The sequence below is a fragment of the Natrix helvetica genome (genome assembly GCF_964273705.1).
Source record: "Natrix helvetica genome assembly, chromosome: 6".
Taxonomy (NCBI): Eukaryota; Metazoa; Chordata; class Lepidosauria; order Squamata; family Natricidae; genus Natrix; species Natrix helvetica.
The window spans coordinates 79,431,168-79,449,363 of record NC_138553.1 but is presented as its reverse complement, the minus strand read 5'-3'; the positions used below and the strand labels follow the sequence as shown (position 1 = coordinate 79,449,363).

General features: G+C 42.5%; 1 protein-coding gene across 4 annotated transcripts in view; it reads left to right on the top strand.

Annotated features, from left to right (window-relative positions):
• Nucleotides 1-18,196, top strand: part of RELN (reelin) — a 351,649-nt gene that overhangs the window by 55,955 nt on the left and 277,498 nt on the right. For all 4 annotated transcript variants that reach the window (XM_081957930.1, XM_081957928.1, XM_081957927.1 and 1 more), the window contains exon 2: nt 3,669-3,779. In XM_081957930.1, the coding sequence (XP_081814056.1) occupies nt 3,669-3,779 (111 nt within the window). The remainder of the gene's footprint in view (nt 1-3,668; nt 3,780-18,196) is intronic.

Below are 18,196 nucleotides of genomic sequence, written 5' to 3'. Positions count from 1 at the left end.
AGAAACAACATTTATCCAATCAGAGAGAAAGAGTCGTTACCAACGTGATCTTTTAAACATTCTTTTGTTCAAGCTCCTGTCTCTATCTACCTTATCAATGGAGTATTACTATAGTATTCCCTTCCAACTCTGTTATTCTATTCTATTCTATTCTAAATACTCCTTCAAAAGGGCTCTAGGGTCATATGACCTCCCTCCCTCCCTCCTCATAGCTTTATCAGTGATGTATTTAAATTGAGCTACAGAGAAATTTAGGTACTTTGTGACATAGGGGTCATAACAGAGAGTTACAGGCACACCCATGTACTTGCTCTGCTACTTTCATTAGTCCCTACTATGTTGCTGGGTAATATTCGTGGACCTGTTGTCCTCCATGAGATGGGATCTGGTCACCTCTCCCTGGTTTTTTCTACTAGTCCCACTAGAATCCAGTGGGAGATACACGTTCTGGATCCCTTCAATGAAAAAATGTCATTGTATGGGACTCTGGAAGCAGGTCTTCCGGTCACAGCTTCTTCCTTCTGGAACACCAGATTAGATTTGAAGACAGGATCTGCCTGGAGGTCAGAAGGCTCTTTGTCAACTATTTTATCTGGCTTGATTCTCGGTGAGCATCATAGGATTTCCCCTCTTTTTTTTTTTTTTGGCTAATATTGGCTTTTGCAATAGTGGCGAATAGAATATTGCAGTGTTGGGGAACCTTTTCAGGGTTAGGGTTAGGGTTTAGGGTTAGGGTTTAGGGTTAGGGTTTAGGGTTAGGATTAGGGTTAGGGTTTGGGGTTAGGGTTAGCTGGAACGTGCAAGCATGCATGCTGGCTAGCTGGTCTTCGTGGGTGCCAGAGCTGGAAAACAGGCTGAAAAATGGCAAAGAAACCAGGCCATTTTTTGGGTGGAAAATGGCCGAAAAACAGCCTGAAAATGGCCCCAAAATGGCCTGTTTTTTTTGGGCCATTTTCAGGCCATTTATTGGGCCAAAAACAGCCTGAAAAATGGCCTGAAAATTGCCTGATTAACAGCCTGGGCTTTGGCCATTTTGGGGGGCATTTTCTGGCACTCTGGTGCCCATAAAGATCAGCTGGCCGGCACACATATGCATACCGGAAACCAGAAGAGCAGCTTTTGCCCACAGAGATGACTCTGCATGCCACCTCTGGCACACCTGCCATAGGTTCGCCATCAAAGGAATATTATGTCTCCCTGGAAACAAGAACAGGTCTTATATTAATTTTTTCTCCAAAAGGTGCACTAGTGCTTATTTTCCAGTTAGGTCTTATCTCTGGGAAAATATGGTACAAGTTTGTTTGGCTGACGATTTTAACTGGGACTTTATTTTTTGGGTAGGGCTTATATTACAAACATCCTGAAAATCATGCTAGAGTTTATTTTCCAGTTAGATCTTATTTTTGGGAAAATATGGTACTAAAATACGTTCGTTTGGCTGATGATTTTAACTGGGGCTTATTTTTTGGGTAGGGCTTATATTACAAGCATTCTGAAAATCGTGCTAGAGTTTATTTTCCAGTTAGATCTTATTTTCGGGAAAATATGGTACTAAAATACGTTCGTTTGGCTGATGATTTTAACTGGGGCTTATTTTTTGGGTAGGGCTTATATTACAAACATCCTGAAAATCGTGCTAGAGTTTATTTTCCAGTTAGATCTTATTTTCGGGAAAATATGGTACTAAAATACGTTCGTTTGGCTGATGATTTTAACTGGGGCTTATTTTTTGGGTAGGGCTTATATTACAAGCATTCTGAAAATCGTGCCAGAGTTTATTTTCCAGTTGGGTCTTATTTTCGGAGAAACACGGTAGAGCAAACCTTCACCCTCAATATTGGTTTTATTATATTGATCCTTTGGTATTTTATTAGTTGATCAAAATATAAAATGCAGAAGTTCAAAGAAAAATGAAAGCAAGAGAGGAAAAGGGGAAGAGAGAAAAGTGTAGGATAAAGGGAAAAAGGAAAAGAAAAGTATTAACTTCCAACTCCTTGGTGCACTAGAATAAGATATTAAGATTCAAGCTCAACTTTTTATTTTTGCATAATAATATATACTGGCCATTTCTCTAACAACAAACCAATCTAATCAGCAAAACCCAAAATCGAAGTTTTGCATTGATTAAATACATCAATAAATGAAAGGATTTGATTGATCTGAGTCCAAAGAAAGGCTGGGGGAATTGTTCTTTTGAAAACGAGTTTTGCTTTTGTTTGTTTTTTAAATAAAAAAAATACTGCATGATATTAAAAGATATTTAATATCCTATGCTCTTGTATGGAGCAGAAGTTTGGGGTCTATACTCAACCACAGTACCAGCATTTGAGATGTATTTTGAGTGTAGATCCAAGAACATCTGCTACAGCAGTTAGAGCTGAATTGGGAATTGGTACAATTCATGCACTATCCAAAATTAGAGCATATAACTACTGGTGCAAAGTCAGTGAAATAGAGACTGATAGACTCCCCAAGTTATGTCTTCTAGAGGAAATAAAATTACGATCACAAATCTCCTGGATCACCAAACTAACATCTTTTGTAAGAAGTTGTGGCCTTCCTCTCTCTTGCGTAATAGGAGAACAACCAAAAAAAAAAAAACATGTCCAAAGAATTAACGATCTAGAAGCACAAAATGATATAGCTATCCTTAGTAAGGTAGGTAACTTGAAATGGCTGAGCAAATGCAAACGTGCTTTCCAAGTAGACAGCTATTTGAAGTTACAACGGCCAAAACATCTTAGGGAGATATTTATGCGAGCGAGATTCGAACAGCTTGACACTAAGGTCAGATATGGGCAATTCCACTCTATACCCTACAGTGAGCATCTCTGCATTTGCGGAGTGGCAGAGATAAGAGGACTTGCCTCACATCCTATTTGATTGCTGCTTGTATAAGGGGGTAAGAGACAGGTACCTTGGTCCACATACCAAACGAAGGACCCATTGGGATCCCCATATCAAAACAACTTTACTTTATGTGCGTCCAGAGCCAGAAAATGCCATTTAACAATGCAATGCAATGCAATGCAATGCAATGCAATGCAATGCAATGCAATGCAATGCAATGCAATGCAATGCAATGCAATGCAATGCAATGCAATGCAATACAATACAATACAATACAATACAATACAATACAATAGCAGAGTTGGAAGGGAACTTGGAGGTCTTCTAGTCCAACCCCCTGCCTAGGCAGGAAACCCTATACCGTTCCAGACAAATGGCTATCCAACATCTTCTTAAAGACTTCCAGTGTTGGGGCATTCACAACTTCTGGAGGCAACTTCTGTTCCACTGATTAATTGTTCTCACTGTCAGGAAGTTTCTCCTCAGTTCTAGGTTGCTTCTCTCCTTGATTAGTTTTCACCCATTGCTTCTTGTCTAAATGTAGAACCTGACTCTTTTCACCATTGACACAACACAGTACTTGAGCAAAATGCTTCGGTTGAGATTGGCATATGTGGGACAGATTGGGGTAGATTACATATGTATGTATTAAATTATATGCTACCTTATCCTATAACTATTGTATTTTACCCTGATCTTATTTTAAATTGTTTATATAGGATTTATTGGTGATATGTGCTTGAACCTTGTGCTTTGATATGGCCTAAAGGCTAATCAATAAAGCTTATTATTATTATTATATATTTTTTCCCTTTCAGTGACAATTTCAACAAGCACCTTTTTTGATGGCATATTAGTCACGGGACTTTATACGTCTACCAGTGTTCAGACTTCGCAGAGCATTGGTGGGTCCAGTGCGTTTGGATTTGGTAAGTCCTATCTTTTTTTTCTTGGAATGAGTTTTACAAATATAACAATCGACCTAACGGTACTCACTTTCATTTATCTTATTTTAGAGAAATTCCACTTTTACTAAACCCAGGTGGAGGAATAATTCTCAGTACAGTATAGAATACTGTCTAGGTTGCAGCAATTCCGGCAACCACTAGATGGCAGCCAAGAGATGAAGAAAACTCTCTCTGCTGCCATCTAATGGTTGGCAGATTTTATAGGCCCGCTCCTATGCTGCTATTCTTCTCAATGAAAAACTCATCCTAAAGGCTAGTTAGCATTGCAGTCACATCCTTGAAATGTTCATATATGTCAAAACATTCAGATGGCAAAGAGCATTTACTGTATTTCTCAGAGTATAAGACGCACCAAGATTTTGAAGAGGCAAATTAAAAAAAAGTTTTTGCACTCTGCAGACTCCTCAAAAATGGCCCATTTTTCATGAAAACTGATCCTTTTTTTTTCAAAAAAGGGCATGCATAGCCTTTCGGAGGCTTATAGAGTGCTCCTGGGGGCTGGGAGGAGGGGGGCAAAATTGAGCAAATAAATTCCTTGGGATTGTATTTCCGTCAGCCCAAATATAATTTAGTATCATTTCTTATTCTCTTACCTTCGCTAGTCTACCCTAGTTATGTTTCCCCCCTTTATATCTCATTCTTGAATATATACTTAGATTTTTAATATTTTCTTTTCTGTTTTCCCCTTCTTTCCCCCCTTTTCCATTTAATAGTGCATCATCTGGGTACTTTATTTTCTCCAGAATTTGCCTAAGTATTTTTATACCTAAATATGATACCTGCATGTCTAGGATAATACTAGACATGCCATTGATGCTACAGAATGGGGCATTCTAGATTCAGCCTATTGTAGAGCTAGTCGTAAGAGCTTCATATGTAAATGCCAATGCTCCTAATTGCTTCTTTGGGATAGAAGAATAAGCTAGAATATTGAGGATTTTGCAAAAGAACTACACACTGGTTGACAAAGCTTATTCATTTACAATTGGCTCGAAAGTGCCCATTAGAAATGGGTTTTTGTAATAATATACTGACTACAGATCCTACGGGTTTTATTTACAATATCTATTAACGATGTTTGCCTCCAGTCTTGAGACTCTGGGCAGTGGTACAGCAAAGCAGGAGAATAAAATAATAAAATTAAACAGAACGAATAAAACTGACGGCATAGGCAAAACCACTATGCCCACAAGGGGCATTGGAATGCTTACAGAATTAGAATGCACGATGGAACAAAAGCGTTTTCACTGCCTGTCAAAAGGACCTTTGATGGTCCTTTGCGTAGGAACTTGTCAAATTTGGGAACGATAAGGTCGAGTCATATTCAATAGCAAAAAGGAGCTTTGGAAGATGCAGACACATGAATGAAATGTCTCTCCGCAGTGCTTTAAAGCAGCTGCATCATTTCTCAAGGACTGTGCATAGCTCTCTAAATTGCAAAACACAATTTGGAATAAAATCTGAATCACTGCAATAGCAATAGCAGTTAGACTTATATACCGCTTCACAGTGCTTTACGGTCCTCTCTAAGCGGTTTAGAGGCGATCTATTGCCCCCAATAATCTGGGTCCTCATTTTATCAACATTGGAAGGATGGAAGGCTGAGTCAACCTTGAGCATGGTCAAGATCGAACTGCTGACAGTGGGCAGAGCCGGCCTGCAATACTGTATTCTAACCACTGCGCCACCAGGAAGGAGAATGAGAAAGGGAATTCCCTCCCTCCCTCCATCTCTTATTCCATTTCTCATTCTTCCTGGTGGTGCAGAGCTTAGAATGCAGTATTTCAAGTTAACTCTGCACACAGCCAGGAGTTTGATGCTGACTAGCTCAAGATTGACTCAGCCTTCTGTCCTTCTGAGGTTAGTAAAATGACCCAGATTGTTGGGGGCAATAGGCTGACTCTGTAAACCGCTTTGAGAGGGATGTAAAGCACTGTGAAGTGGTAAAGGTCCCCTTGCACATATGTGCTAGTCGTTCCCGACTCTAGGGGGCGGTGCTCATCTCCGTTTCAAAGCCAAAGAGCCAGCACTGTCCGAAGACGTCTCTGTTGTCATGTGGCCGGCATGACTAAATGCCGAAGGTGCACAGAACGCTGTTACCTTCCCACCAAAGGTGGTTCCTATTTTTCTACTTGCATTTTTTACGTGCTTTCGAACTGCTAGATTGACAGAAGCTGGGGCACGTAGCAGGAGCTCACTCCGTTACGTGGCGCTAGGCATTCGAACCACCGAACTGCTGACTTTTCTGACCGACAATCTCAGCGTCTTAGCCACTGAGCCATCCTGCAGTGTGAAGCGGTATACAAGTCTACGGTGCAATTGCAAATAACATTTCACAGGTAATCAGCATGATAGCAAATTGGTTGCTATAACTTAACAAAGCAGTTTCTCCCCCAAACCGAAAATTTAGCTTTTTTAAAAAATTGATTCCCATTCTTTGCCTATCAGTGTATATTCTGACAAATACCAAACACGTCATATATTTGCTTTGAAGTCATAAGAAGTAACAGCCCTTTTAATGTTTCTTGACTCGCTATCAAAAAATACATAATTATCTTTGCTATGAATCAATAGATACTGACAGCGTTAGCTTCTGGATAAACAATGACTTTTAATGAAGCCACATTATATTAAAGCAAGGCCCTTTGGCCATGAACTAGCATAACAAATATTTCAGCAGAAACATCCAGAAAGCTCGTCTGAGAAAGGGAATAAAATTGGAACTGAAACCCGGTCTATTCTTTTTGCCACTCATCAGATAAAAATTCCATTAAAAATCATTGCTTTCTACGACGAATGCGGCAATATCCAACACCCACAGGGGGTTCAAAAATAGTCAATAAAAGTCATATCAGTGTGAATTTTGTGGATGTGCTGATGTTGCATGTACAAAAGAGCAAGTGTTCAATTGGGCTGCTACGACCACCATACCATATAGTCCTCATTTAGTGGCTGCTATTGCTTGCAGTGAAATGATCTGTTAGTGACATGGTGTGTGTGTGTGTAAGAGAGGGAGGGAGGGAGGGAGACCGAGAGAGAGATGGTGTGAAGATTGCTACTTGCTGCGCTGTCATTCAGATGAAGATACCTTATTGAGTGAGTGCCTGACTTAGCACTAAAAAGTGTCACTCCTAGTTGAAAAGTTCAGCTCTGTGATCTCGGTTAGTGAATTAAAAAAAAAACCTCTCTCCCACTGCTGCCTGAAACTGACCAGACTTTAATCAGTTTCACATGGAAGGTTTTGTTGTCCTATTACCATCATGTTTGTGAATGGTTGCTGTCTTAGATGTCTTTGAGACTGTGGTGAAATCTAAAATTTTTTTTGACACCAGTTCTGTGGGCGTGGCTTGGTGACGGGGGGTCATGTGCCTGGGTGGGCGTGGCCAACTTTCCCCATTTTTTAAAGCATTTTTTTTCCTACCGGTTCGGGTTGAATAGGTAGTAAAAAAAAAAAAAAGCTTTAAAAAGTGAAAAAAAAGGAGAGGTTCTGACGATCGCACGGCTCACAGTTTCATCACAGCTGCAGGCCTTGACTTTCTGAGAAAGGAATGTTATTTAAACTATATATATCATCCATACTCCATATAATCGCCCCTCCCATTTTCCCACAGTAGGAAATGTGGCAGATCTGAAGGTCCAAATGGAAAAGATGGCTTCCAGGTCTGACACAAGTTTCCAGCCATTACTTCTTGTCTGGTCCTCAGATGCTTTGGTGAATAAGTCAATCCCCCCCCCCCCTTCTATGTGGTAACTCCTCAAATACTGGAAGGAAATTATCCTGCTCCCCTTAATCCTTTTCTATGGTGGACTGGTCAAAGCGACATCCTCAACAGTTCATCATACGATTTAACCTCCAGTCTGACATTGGAACTAATATAAGACGTTTTCTAATATAACAATAACACTTTTATTCCTAAGCCCCTCAGAGCCCGCTGTGCGAGATGGGCAGCCATTTGAATCAATTAAATAAATAAACATAGTCAGCTTCTTTAAGATAAAAACAAACTGTATGGGGGTGGGGGTGGGGGGAAGAACCTGCTTACAAGGCCCGGGGAAATTAACCCACATAACTGTAGTGTCATAATTTGCATGGTTAAAAAGTTAAAAAAACGAATGCTTTGCAGGAAGGGCCTATAATGGAGAGAAAAAAGGAATCAAAACTAGGGAATCAAAACCACCGAATGAAATATAATGTAAGAGAAAGAGAGGAAGGGAAAGATTGATAGAAAAACAGAGGGAGTTGCCAGATGGGAAGAACTGTGACCACGTATTAAGTTCCAATTAACGGATCACAAGAATCTAATCAACTAAGTGTCAGAAGTAAATTGGTGCCAGATAAAGGTCAGTGGAATTCAAGAGGGGTTGAACATGGACTGTTTATGGCAGCGTAAGGACTCTAGGCGGATGACTTACTTGATTCCGCCCCCCCCTGCATCTAGCTGCTCTTCTCCTACTGAAGTTGGTAAAACAATGAATGCAACTAGATTGTAGGCAATGAGAGTATGCTGTACAGGCTCGCCCCAAAAACCTACACCCTCTTTTCTCCACCCTTCACAGTCTGAGCCACTCATCCAAAAGATTGCAGAGTGGGTAAATGGACTGAGGATCCTGCCAGTTCTCTGAATGCATTCCTTTCTCCCTATACCTTAGTCTGTGTGCAGCTCGACATGCAGCCAAACCCAACTATCCTCCAACAAAACAGACCGTGTGCGTAGATCTGAATGCTTTTGTGAAAGAACAGGATACGGTGAAGCTGGGGAAGATAGGAATATATACAATGAGAACCAAGTAGGGCAGGACACCTCTGTTCTGACCCAGGCTTCCTTAAAAAGCAAGAAGCAGAGTCTTGGTCCTGGCTAAAACCCCTTCTATTTACACGACTGTGAATTCCTTTCATTCATAGTCAGCAAGGCTTAGCAAACAGTCTTTCAGAGGAATGCTTATCCACACGAACCTTATCGTTTGGAATGCTGCCAAATAACTAGTTTCCAGGCGCAGGATAAGGCAAAACTTGGCCCAAAGTCTCTTATAGTCACAAAAAGAACTTTCCACTCTCAAACCCACCAAAGGAACGAATTGTTTCCTGCAAAAGCCCGTTCCCCATCCACTCCTCTTTTGTTTCCTATGGGAGAGGCCAATCACCTCCAAGGTGTGGCTTTACTCCTAAGTCGACCCTGCTTTCTTAGTTGTTCTTGTCTTCTGGCAGCTCTGCACATGCGCACACTGGGAACAGGCTCCAGCTGTTCCTCTGCCTCACTGCTGTCTAACTCTCTCTCTGCCTCTGACGCAAGCCCTCGTCTGAGCTTTCCTCAGCCCCCAGGACTGGCCCATGTTCCTCCCCAACCATTGGTTGCCGGCAACCCCCTTTCATAAAAGCCAAGCTGTTACATTAGCAAGACTAGAAGTTAATTGCTTTATTCCTTCCTCCTCTGCTTTCTATTCCATGGGCCTCTCCAAGCTCTATGTCAGAGGCAGAGTCCTACGGAGGATTTTGAATGAGACTGATTGACTTACAGATGTTCATTGCACCTCGGCTGAATGAAAAAAAATCATCTTATATCGCTCCCTTCCACTCCAAGTTCAGGCTTTGCACCATATTCTAGCCCAAGCATCGTTACGATCTTCCCTTGAGCTCACTGGAAAGAAGATTGGATAGAAATATGGTAATAACGAAAATATATATATATATATATATATATATATATGTATATATTCTCCAAGCTGATGCATTATTAATGTCCTACAATGAAAGCCAAAGAGACGCTGTAAATCATCGTTATACGGAGACCTGCTTGAGATAACGAATCTGGACGCTTCTGGAATGTCACCGCCAACATTGAGAACTTTATGGAAGAGAAGCTGAACGGAAGCTTCTTGACATGATACCCAGCCAGCCTTTGGTTCTCCAGCTGTGGTACCTGGCTAAAGATTTAACCTGAATGCAACGGTGGGATCCTACTGGTTTAACAACTGGTTCGATGAGCGTGCATGGGCAGTTTACCGAAAACTCAACTTTGGCATTACTGCTAGCAAGGGAAATGGCCAGGGGGTGCGTAAAAAATGACGCACATGTGCATTTCAACCCCAAAAGGGCTGTTCATGAGCACAATGTTGGAAAAGGGGAAAAATTAAATTTCCGCAATGAAGATTGTTCTGTGCACACGGAGAACCAAAAATCAAGATGGCGCCGACGACGATAGAACCTGTTTGGGGGCATGGCTAGCCAAGTTACTATGTACTCGGCCGAACCGGTAGGAACCCACCTCTGGAAACAGCTGAGGTCCGGCAATCCACTCTGTTGCGCTGATCAGCTGGGCTTCGGAAAAAGAAATATAGGTGCATATAGCACAGGGGCGGGCGGGCAGGCCCACTTCAAAGTCTGACCGAACCGGTTCGCTCCCAGCTGATAGTCAGAGCTACCGTTCACCCGAACCGGTAGAGTCCCATCCCTGCCTGAATGCAAACACAAGCTAAAGGGCCTGCCTTCATTTTCTCATTTTATGTACAGCATACAGCAGGGGTGTCCAAACTTGGGAACTTTAAGACTTGTGGACTTCAACTCCCAGAATTCCCCAGCCAGCATGGCTGGCTGGGGAATTCTGGGAGTTGAAGTCCGCAAGTCTTAAAGTTCCCAAGTTTGGACACCCCTGGCATACAGTTTTACAGGGGAATTATTGAGTCGGTCATTTGTACTTCGATAACTGTCCGGTTTGGTTCAGCAACCAAGCAGGGCTTCTGGTTGAACTACACCAGAGACTTCAACGGTGAGTTAGGACTGCAGAATAAAAAAACTATTGCAACCAGCCTGCCTTCCATTGAAGGCCTCTGTGTTGCACAGACCAGAAGGAGGGCTGAGAAAGTATCTACAAATCCCCCACATCCTAGACATAAATTGTTTCAACTCCTCCTCTTGGAACACTCCTATGGGCCATTACACTTGTTGTGGCCTGCCGGCCGTTGGCCCCTCCAGCAGCCGAATCAGATGAGGAGGAGGAGTGGGAGTGCAGCATCAAGGCAACCTGGGAGCTCTGAGGGGGAAGAGGGAATGGAGCTGGCAGAGAGAGAGGGAGACAGAGGCAGGGCCTGGGCCCTCTGTCAGCCCTCAGATGGAGAGTCAACAAGTCTGGAGGTGGCTGATGAGGAAGAGGAGGAACAGCTGGGTCCAGTTGATTCATGGATGCGCAGAGGAGAGGAGAGCAGTGGAAATCTATGGGCCGATCCTTGGGAAGGAAGAGCCACCACTGCTAGCAAAGCCCCACCCTAGCTCTGGGGATAAAAGGCAGGGGACGGAGATGAATAGATGTGACAGACAACTATTCATCTTCCAGCCGGACGAACCTGTTAGCCTGCGGCGAGAGAGAAACTTCTTGCTAGGGCTGCTGGTGCTCCTAATAAAGGAATGATTGAGTTAACTTCAGAGAGTATGTCGTGTTTGGGCAGCTGGGTCAGAACAACTAGACACAAAGACAGTTTCTTCCCCCATGTCATCACTCTGCTGGCGGTCGACAATATATGGTGACTACTAAGTTCTATCTAATGTGTATGCATATTATACACCACAGAATGTGGTGGCAGTATTATTTTATTACCTTTTATATACCCCTCCTCCTGGTTGCACACTTTTAGCATTATTATTATTATTATTATTATTATTATTATTATTATTATTATTATTATTGTTATTATTATTATTATTATTATTTCTCTGTTGTTTGCAAGTATACTGAAAGGTCCTGCATGGGGGACAGATTCCTTGTGTGTCTGAGCTCACTTGGCCAGATAAAGTATTCCAGTTGAAGTCAAGTCATGTTTGCTTTGTTTCCTTTTTCTTACATCCCTCATTAAAACAAAAAGAATAAAATTTTCCAATTAAAGCAATTATCTGCGTACATAATGAAACAACTCTTTATGCTTTCAACTGTCTGCTGACTCTAATGACATCACCTTGTCAGTTCTCATAACCAGTTCAGAAGCTGATTCAATCAGCAGGGAGCAAATCGTGACTATATGCAGCTCTCTGCCTCTCTTTCTCTCCTTCCCTCCTTCCCTCCTTCCCTCCTTCATCTGTCTGTCTGTCTGTCTGTCTATCTATCTATGTATCTATCTATCTATCTATCTATCTATCTATCTATCTATCTATCTATCTATCTATCTATCTATCTATCTATCTATCTATCTATCACCTATCTATCTATCCCATCCATCCATCTCTGTCTGTCTGTCTGTCTGTCTGTCTACCTATCTTCTACCTACCAACCTACCTACTATTCCATCCATCTATCTATGATCTATCTATCTATCTATCTATCTATCTATCTATCTATCTATCTATCTATCATCCATTCATCTATTATCCATCCATCCATCCATTCATCTGTTATCCATCTCTATCTATCTATCTATCTATCTATCTATCTATCTATCTATCTATCTATCTATCTATCTATCTATCTATCATCTCTCTCTCTCTCTCTCTCTCTCTCTCTGTCTCTCTCTCTCTCTCTCCCTCCCTCCCTCCCTCCCTCCCTCCCTCCCTCCCTCCCTCCCTCCCTCCCTCCCTCCCTCTCTCTCTCTCTCTCTCTCTCTCTCTCTCTCTCTCTCTCTCTCTAACACCCCAGCAAAGATGAACTGTTAATACCACTTTATAATGCCTTGGTAAGGCCACACTTGCAATACTGCATCCAGTTTTCATTGCCATTATGTAGAAAAGATGCTGAGACTCTAGAAAGAGTGCAGAGAAGAGCAACAAAGAGGATTAGGGGACTGGAGACTAAAACATATGAAGAACGGTTGCAGGAACTGGGTATGCCTAGTTTGATGAAAAGAAGGACTAGGGGAGACATGATAGCAGTCTTCCAATATCTCAGGGGCTGCCCCAAAGAAGAGGGAGTCAAACTATTCTCCAAGGCACCTGAGGGTAGAACAAGAAGCAATGGGTAGAAATTAATCAAGGAGGGAAGCAACTTAGAACTGAGGAGAAGTAATCAGCATTGGAACAACTTGCTTCCAGAAGTTGTGAGTGTTCCAGCACTGGAAGTTTTTAAGAAGAGATTGGATAACCATTTGTCTGAAGTGGTATAGGGTTTCCTGCCAAGCAGGGGGTTGGACTAGAAGACCTCCAAGATCTCTTCCAACTCTGTTATTCTGTTCGATTATGGAGCAGAACTGATGGGTTTGCTGGCACACCTGTCTTTTCCTTTATTCTTACGGGTTCTGATGTTGACCAGACACCCCTGATTTCCAAGGGGGAATCATTACAATAACAGCATGATCAAAATGAGCCTGGCTCAGCAGCCCACAAAAATTAATTTGAAAACACCAGTATGACACTTACAATTAAAAATATTTAACAACATACTACAAACCATTAAAAAAAACCCTCCTCACAAACTTTCTCATCTAAGTCAACATTAAAAGGTTTTGCAAGGAAATCAGGTATTTAGAGATTACCCTCCCCTCCTCTTTGGAGGTAAGACTGCAGACAAAGCAGTCCTGAGGTTTTTTAAAAAGGTAATATGCATTTGTCGATCAGAAAGATCGGCAGTTCAACGGTTCGAATCCCTAGCGCCGCGTAATAGAGTGAGCTCCTGCTACTTGTCCCAGCTTCTGCCAATCTAGCAGTTCAAAAGCACGTAAAAATGCAAGTAGAAAAATAGGAACCACCTTTGGTGGGAAGGTAACAGCGTTCCATGCGCCTTCGGTGTTTAGTCTTACCGGCCACATGACCACGGAGACATCTTCGGACAGCGCTGGCTCTTTGGCTTTGAAACGGAGATGAGCACCCCCCCCTAGAGTTGGGAACGACTAGTACATTTGTGCCTTTACCTTTAATATGCATTTTGCAGCAGTAGCTAATCTACCCAGGTGTACAATTTGCTTCACAATCACTTGGGAATGCAAAATATTAACTCTTAAAAGTATAGCATTTCACCTGGCTCAGGGGTGTCCAAACTTGGGAACTTTAAGACTTGTGGACTTCAACTCCCAGAATTCTAGGAGTTGAAGTCCACAAGTCTTAAAGTTCCCAAGTTTGGACACCCCTGACCTGGCTGATTTATGTAAGAGGTCCTTGGTTCTTTCTGAGCTTGGTTGTTTTTTTGCAGGCCGTCCCAAAAGTGATTTTTTTCAGGAGACAACTGGACTTCCTTGTTCTTTCTTTGAAGACGCTTCGCTTCTCATCCAAGAAGCTGAAGAAAAAAAAAGAAGAAAGTCCAGTTGCCTCCTGAAAAAACACCTTTGGGACAATCGTGACCTGGTTGACTGAGAATCTCTACGGACTTTTAGCTATACAATTTGGGATGAAGACCCTTGGAATGGTGAAGGAGAAGGAATGGATTTCCAGAGGAAAATAATTGCAGACTACAGGTGACCCTGAGGACACAGATAAATCTCCAAGAGCTTCAAGGACCCTCTCAAAGGATGCAAATGACCAGCTGTCTGCAAGGAGTATCAATCCTTCCCTTCCCCACCATCCGGTCAGAACTGAAGAAGCTTCTTGGATAGGAAGCAAAACGTTTCCAAAAAAAAAACAAGCCCAGTTGCGTCCTGAAAAAGCACTTTTGGGACAACCTTGACCTGGATGACTGAGGATCTCTACAGATTTGCAGACATTTCATTACCAAACTAGGTAACGTCATCTAGCGATGTCCTAGTACAGGGGTGTCCAAACTTGGGAACTTTAAGACTTGTGGACTTCAACTCCCAGAATTCCCCAGCCAGCCATGCTGGCTGGGGAATTCTGGGAGTTGAAGTCCACAAGTCTTAAAGTTCCCAAGTTTGGACACCCCTGTACTAGTACTAGCATTGATGAATATTATTTAGTTTGCATAAAGAAACTTCTGCAAGAAAACATCCCAGCTCAGAGAGCACTAAGGAGCCTTCGTTTCAATCCTGAGCTACACAAATTCTCCTTTATCATTCAACTCATATACCGCATATATATCAATTTTCTTAAGAAACTACATAATTTAAAAACACTTCTGTCTTGTTAGTAAGGAAGAGTCATCTAAGAAAGCAAATGTCAGCAAAGAAAAGGAGGTTTTGAGCAGGATATAAATTAGAATTATCCACCAAATGCAGCTCAAGCAGACGGTGCATTTTTTTTAATGCTCCCAGGGCACGTAATGGGCCCCCAAGCTTTTTGGAAATGCAACCTAATAATGTAATTTTTCTTGAAGTCTGACTGTAGAGCGAAAGGAGAATTGGCCCACCAGAAAAAAAAAGGTATATATGTATTTCTCCTAATGAAGTCATTCGATCCCTACACTATCACACGTGGGACTGTAAAAAGCATTAGTAATCAGATCTTTTTTTTTCAGCCACATATTTTTTCCCACTTTATATTCAGCGCAAGGTCTCATCCAATGCCAATGAATTAAAAGTTGTGTAGGATTTTGAAGCAGGGTGCTTTCCTTCTTAATGAGTTTGTACAAAGGACCTTAATATTAAATGGCTGATGACAGTGATGGGTTTCACATTTTGTCACCATCGGTTCGCCCCCATGCACCCAGAGATGGGTTCCTACCAGTAGTGGGTTCCGGATCCCGTTGCAACCAGTATGTTGCAACAGGGTCCAGCGACCACCATGTAAATGCGCGAAGCACGCGCAATGCGTGCATGTGTACTTACTGACCGTCCAGCTGCTCTGTTGAGCATCACACAGGTGCTGTACACTCCGTGCGCATGCGCGAAAGCCCCGATCAGCTCAAATACAGATAAGGAGGACGGGCTGGCGGGTGGGCCCTTTGGAGTACTGTACCGGAACGGTACCTGTTGCTCCCAGCAGGCACCGGTAGGACCGTACTGGGGCGTACCGGTCATATCCCACCACTGGTTCCTACTGGTTCAGACCGGTTCAGCCGAGTAGGTAGTAACTCAGCCTGCCACGTCCCTGAACCAGTTCTATCGGCAGCGCCATCTTTTTTTTTGCTTCTGCACATTTTTTTTTACTACTGTGCATGCAAGCGTGTTGTGTGTGCCCGAAGCATGCTCCTGAGCAAACCAGAAGTAGCAGAAGCCGGAACCCACCCCTGCATGCGCTCGCTTTGCACACATGCGCCCGCCCTTCCGCACACATGCTTTGCTCACATGCATGCCTTCCGTGCATGCACCTGGCCTTGAAAACATGCCTAAATAAGACGGCATAGAACTGGGACAGTTGCAGGGGGCACCCAGGTAGGTGGGGGGCCCACTTGGGCAGGTGGGGGGCACCAGGCAGGTGGGAGGCCCACCCGGGCAGGTGATTGGCCCCACCCTGGCAGGTGTGGGGGCACCCGGGATTTCTGCTACTGGTTTGCGTGAATACCACCTCTGGCTGATTACTGATCTAAGGCATTAAAACATACTTTAATGCTCTTAATGGGGGCTCTACTCTATTACTACCCATTTTTGCTCATTTCTCCACTTATTTTGATTTCCAAAGGTCTGCATTTCTAGGGTGAGTGGGAGAAGTAGATCTTATAGTTTGGGAGAAGGGTAATAGTTATAGAAAACTGCATTTCTAATGTGAGGAAAGGAAAGGAAAGAGCTCGCTGTTGGTGGCAAATGCTGCGAAAAGATTACTCAGGTCAGTGAAAGAGGAAAAGTTTAGGGAGTTAGTGAATCTAGGAAATTGAATGAATTGAAATTATGGCCAATTCACAATTTGCTTTGGATTAAAACTAGGAAGAAATTAATCTATTTTTATCGGACCTGTTTATAGTCCTATCATCTGCTTGGGCCTTTTGGCTTTATAATTATGCACAGTTTAATTACAAATGTACTTGGGAATTTGATACTAATAAATATCTAATGCAGATCACCAGTGTCTACATCTATACATTTCTTCTTCAGATTCTTAACCTAATCAGACCAAAGAAATACTATTTCTAATATTACCAAGTAAGTGTTCGCAAATTTACAGTGTATGGTGTCTGTTCAGCAATTCTTTAAAGGACAATAGCAACTAGTTAACGTGATGGATTAATTATAATTTTTACAATTCTCACTAACGGTTAGATGAGAGATTGAATCACTTCGGTCTTGTAAATTAAATGGGGATTGAATGGATAATTTTGCTAATTTGGTCATCTTTTGAAACAAGAGTTTATTTTGATACTGATGGGAAAATATTTCCATATTTTCAAATACCCCTCGTTTTATGTTCTCGCTTTCTGAATTCTTCCTAGATAATCCAGTCAACCATGCAAATGGTTTCTGCAATTAATGTTTTGGGAAGAGCCAAGCTACATTCAAATGCCGTTTATTATTTATCCCATCAATCTCACATGAATCTTCAAATCCCTGTCATATCTAGAAATCTCTCAAAAACTTTATTTCCTCAGAGTTCCATTTTCTATTTTTCCTTCCTCTCAAGCTCTATTCTGATTCTGTTATATACACTTCACAGGGGTGGGCTTCAAAATTTTTAGCAAGGCGTTCTCTGCCCGGTTGCTGGGTGGGCGTGGCCTAGTTGGCCTCCTGCACCACGGCGGGGGAGAGAGGCATTTTTGCCCTCCCCGGGCTCCGGAGGCTTTTTTTTGAGCCTCCGGGAGGGCAAAACTGGCCTCCCTAGGCTCCAGAAGCCCTCTAGAGGACGGAAATGGGCCTGTTTTCAGCCTTCTGGAACTTCCGATAGGCCCGTTTTACGCTCTCCACAAGACTAAGCGTACGCCCTGCGCTTACCTGCATCCAAAACAGGCCGCGTGGGGATTCCTGGGAGGGGCAGGTGGGTGGGGCCAGCCAGGAGTGGGATTTGGCAGTTCTCCAAACTGCACAGAATCTTAGCTAGAAGTCCTCCCGAACCCCTGCGAACCCCCAGTGGCCCACTCCTGTTTAAACCCTATTTAAAATAGGCTAGGATTCTTTGTTTTGCTTACCGTTCTCCTTTTCATAAAAAACCAAAAACCTATCAACACCTGCCCTTAAATTGTCTCTCTTTGCATAGTTTTAAAAGCAATCCCGTTACATTTGGGAGGCTGACTTTCGACCCCTAACATCTGGAGTTGATAAAGTGATTATGCAGACAAATGGCAGTACCAGGGAGAAATCAGTTCCCATTAGCATATTACTAGGGGGCTGAGATTAATCAGGTTTTTTTTTTAATGTTATGTTAAGCTTTCTGATCTGCTAATCTGCCTTACAAGAAAAACAATTAAGAAGCCCTATCAGACTCACCATGCAAGTGTTATTTACTTATGTTCCGTTTGCAAACCAGTGGGGTAGCACAAATAATGTACTTGAAGAAAAGACTGGCTGTAATTCTTCAGGTCTCTTGGGGCCACTTTTTCTTATTAAAAACAGATTTAAGCTTAGAGGATCACTCATTTTTACGTATTAATCTTTGCCTCCTGATTGTACGTTCCTTGTTTGCTTCCACTTTGAAAGTGTGTGTATGTGTG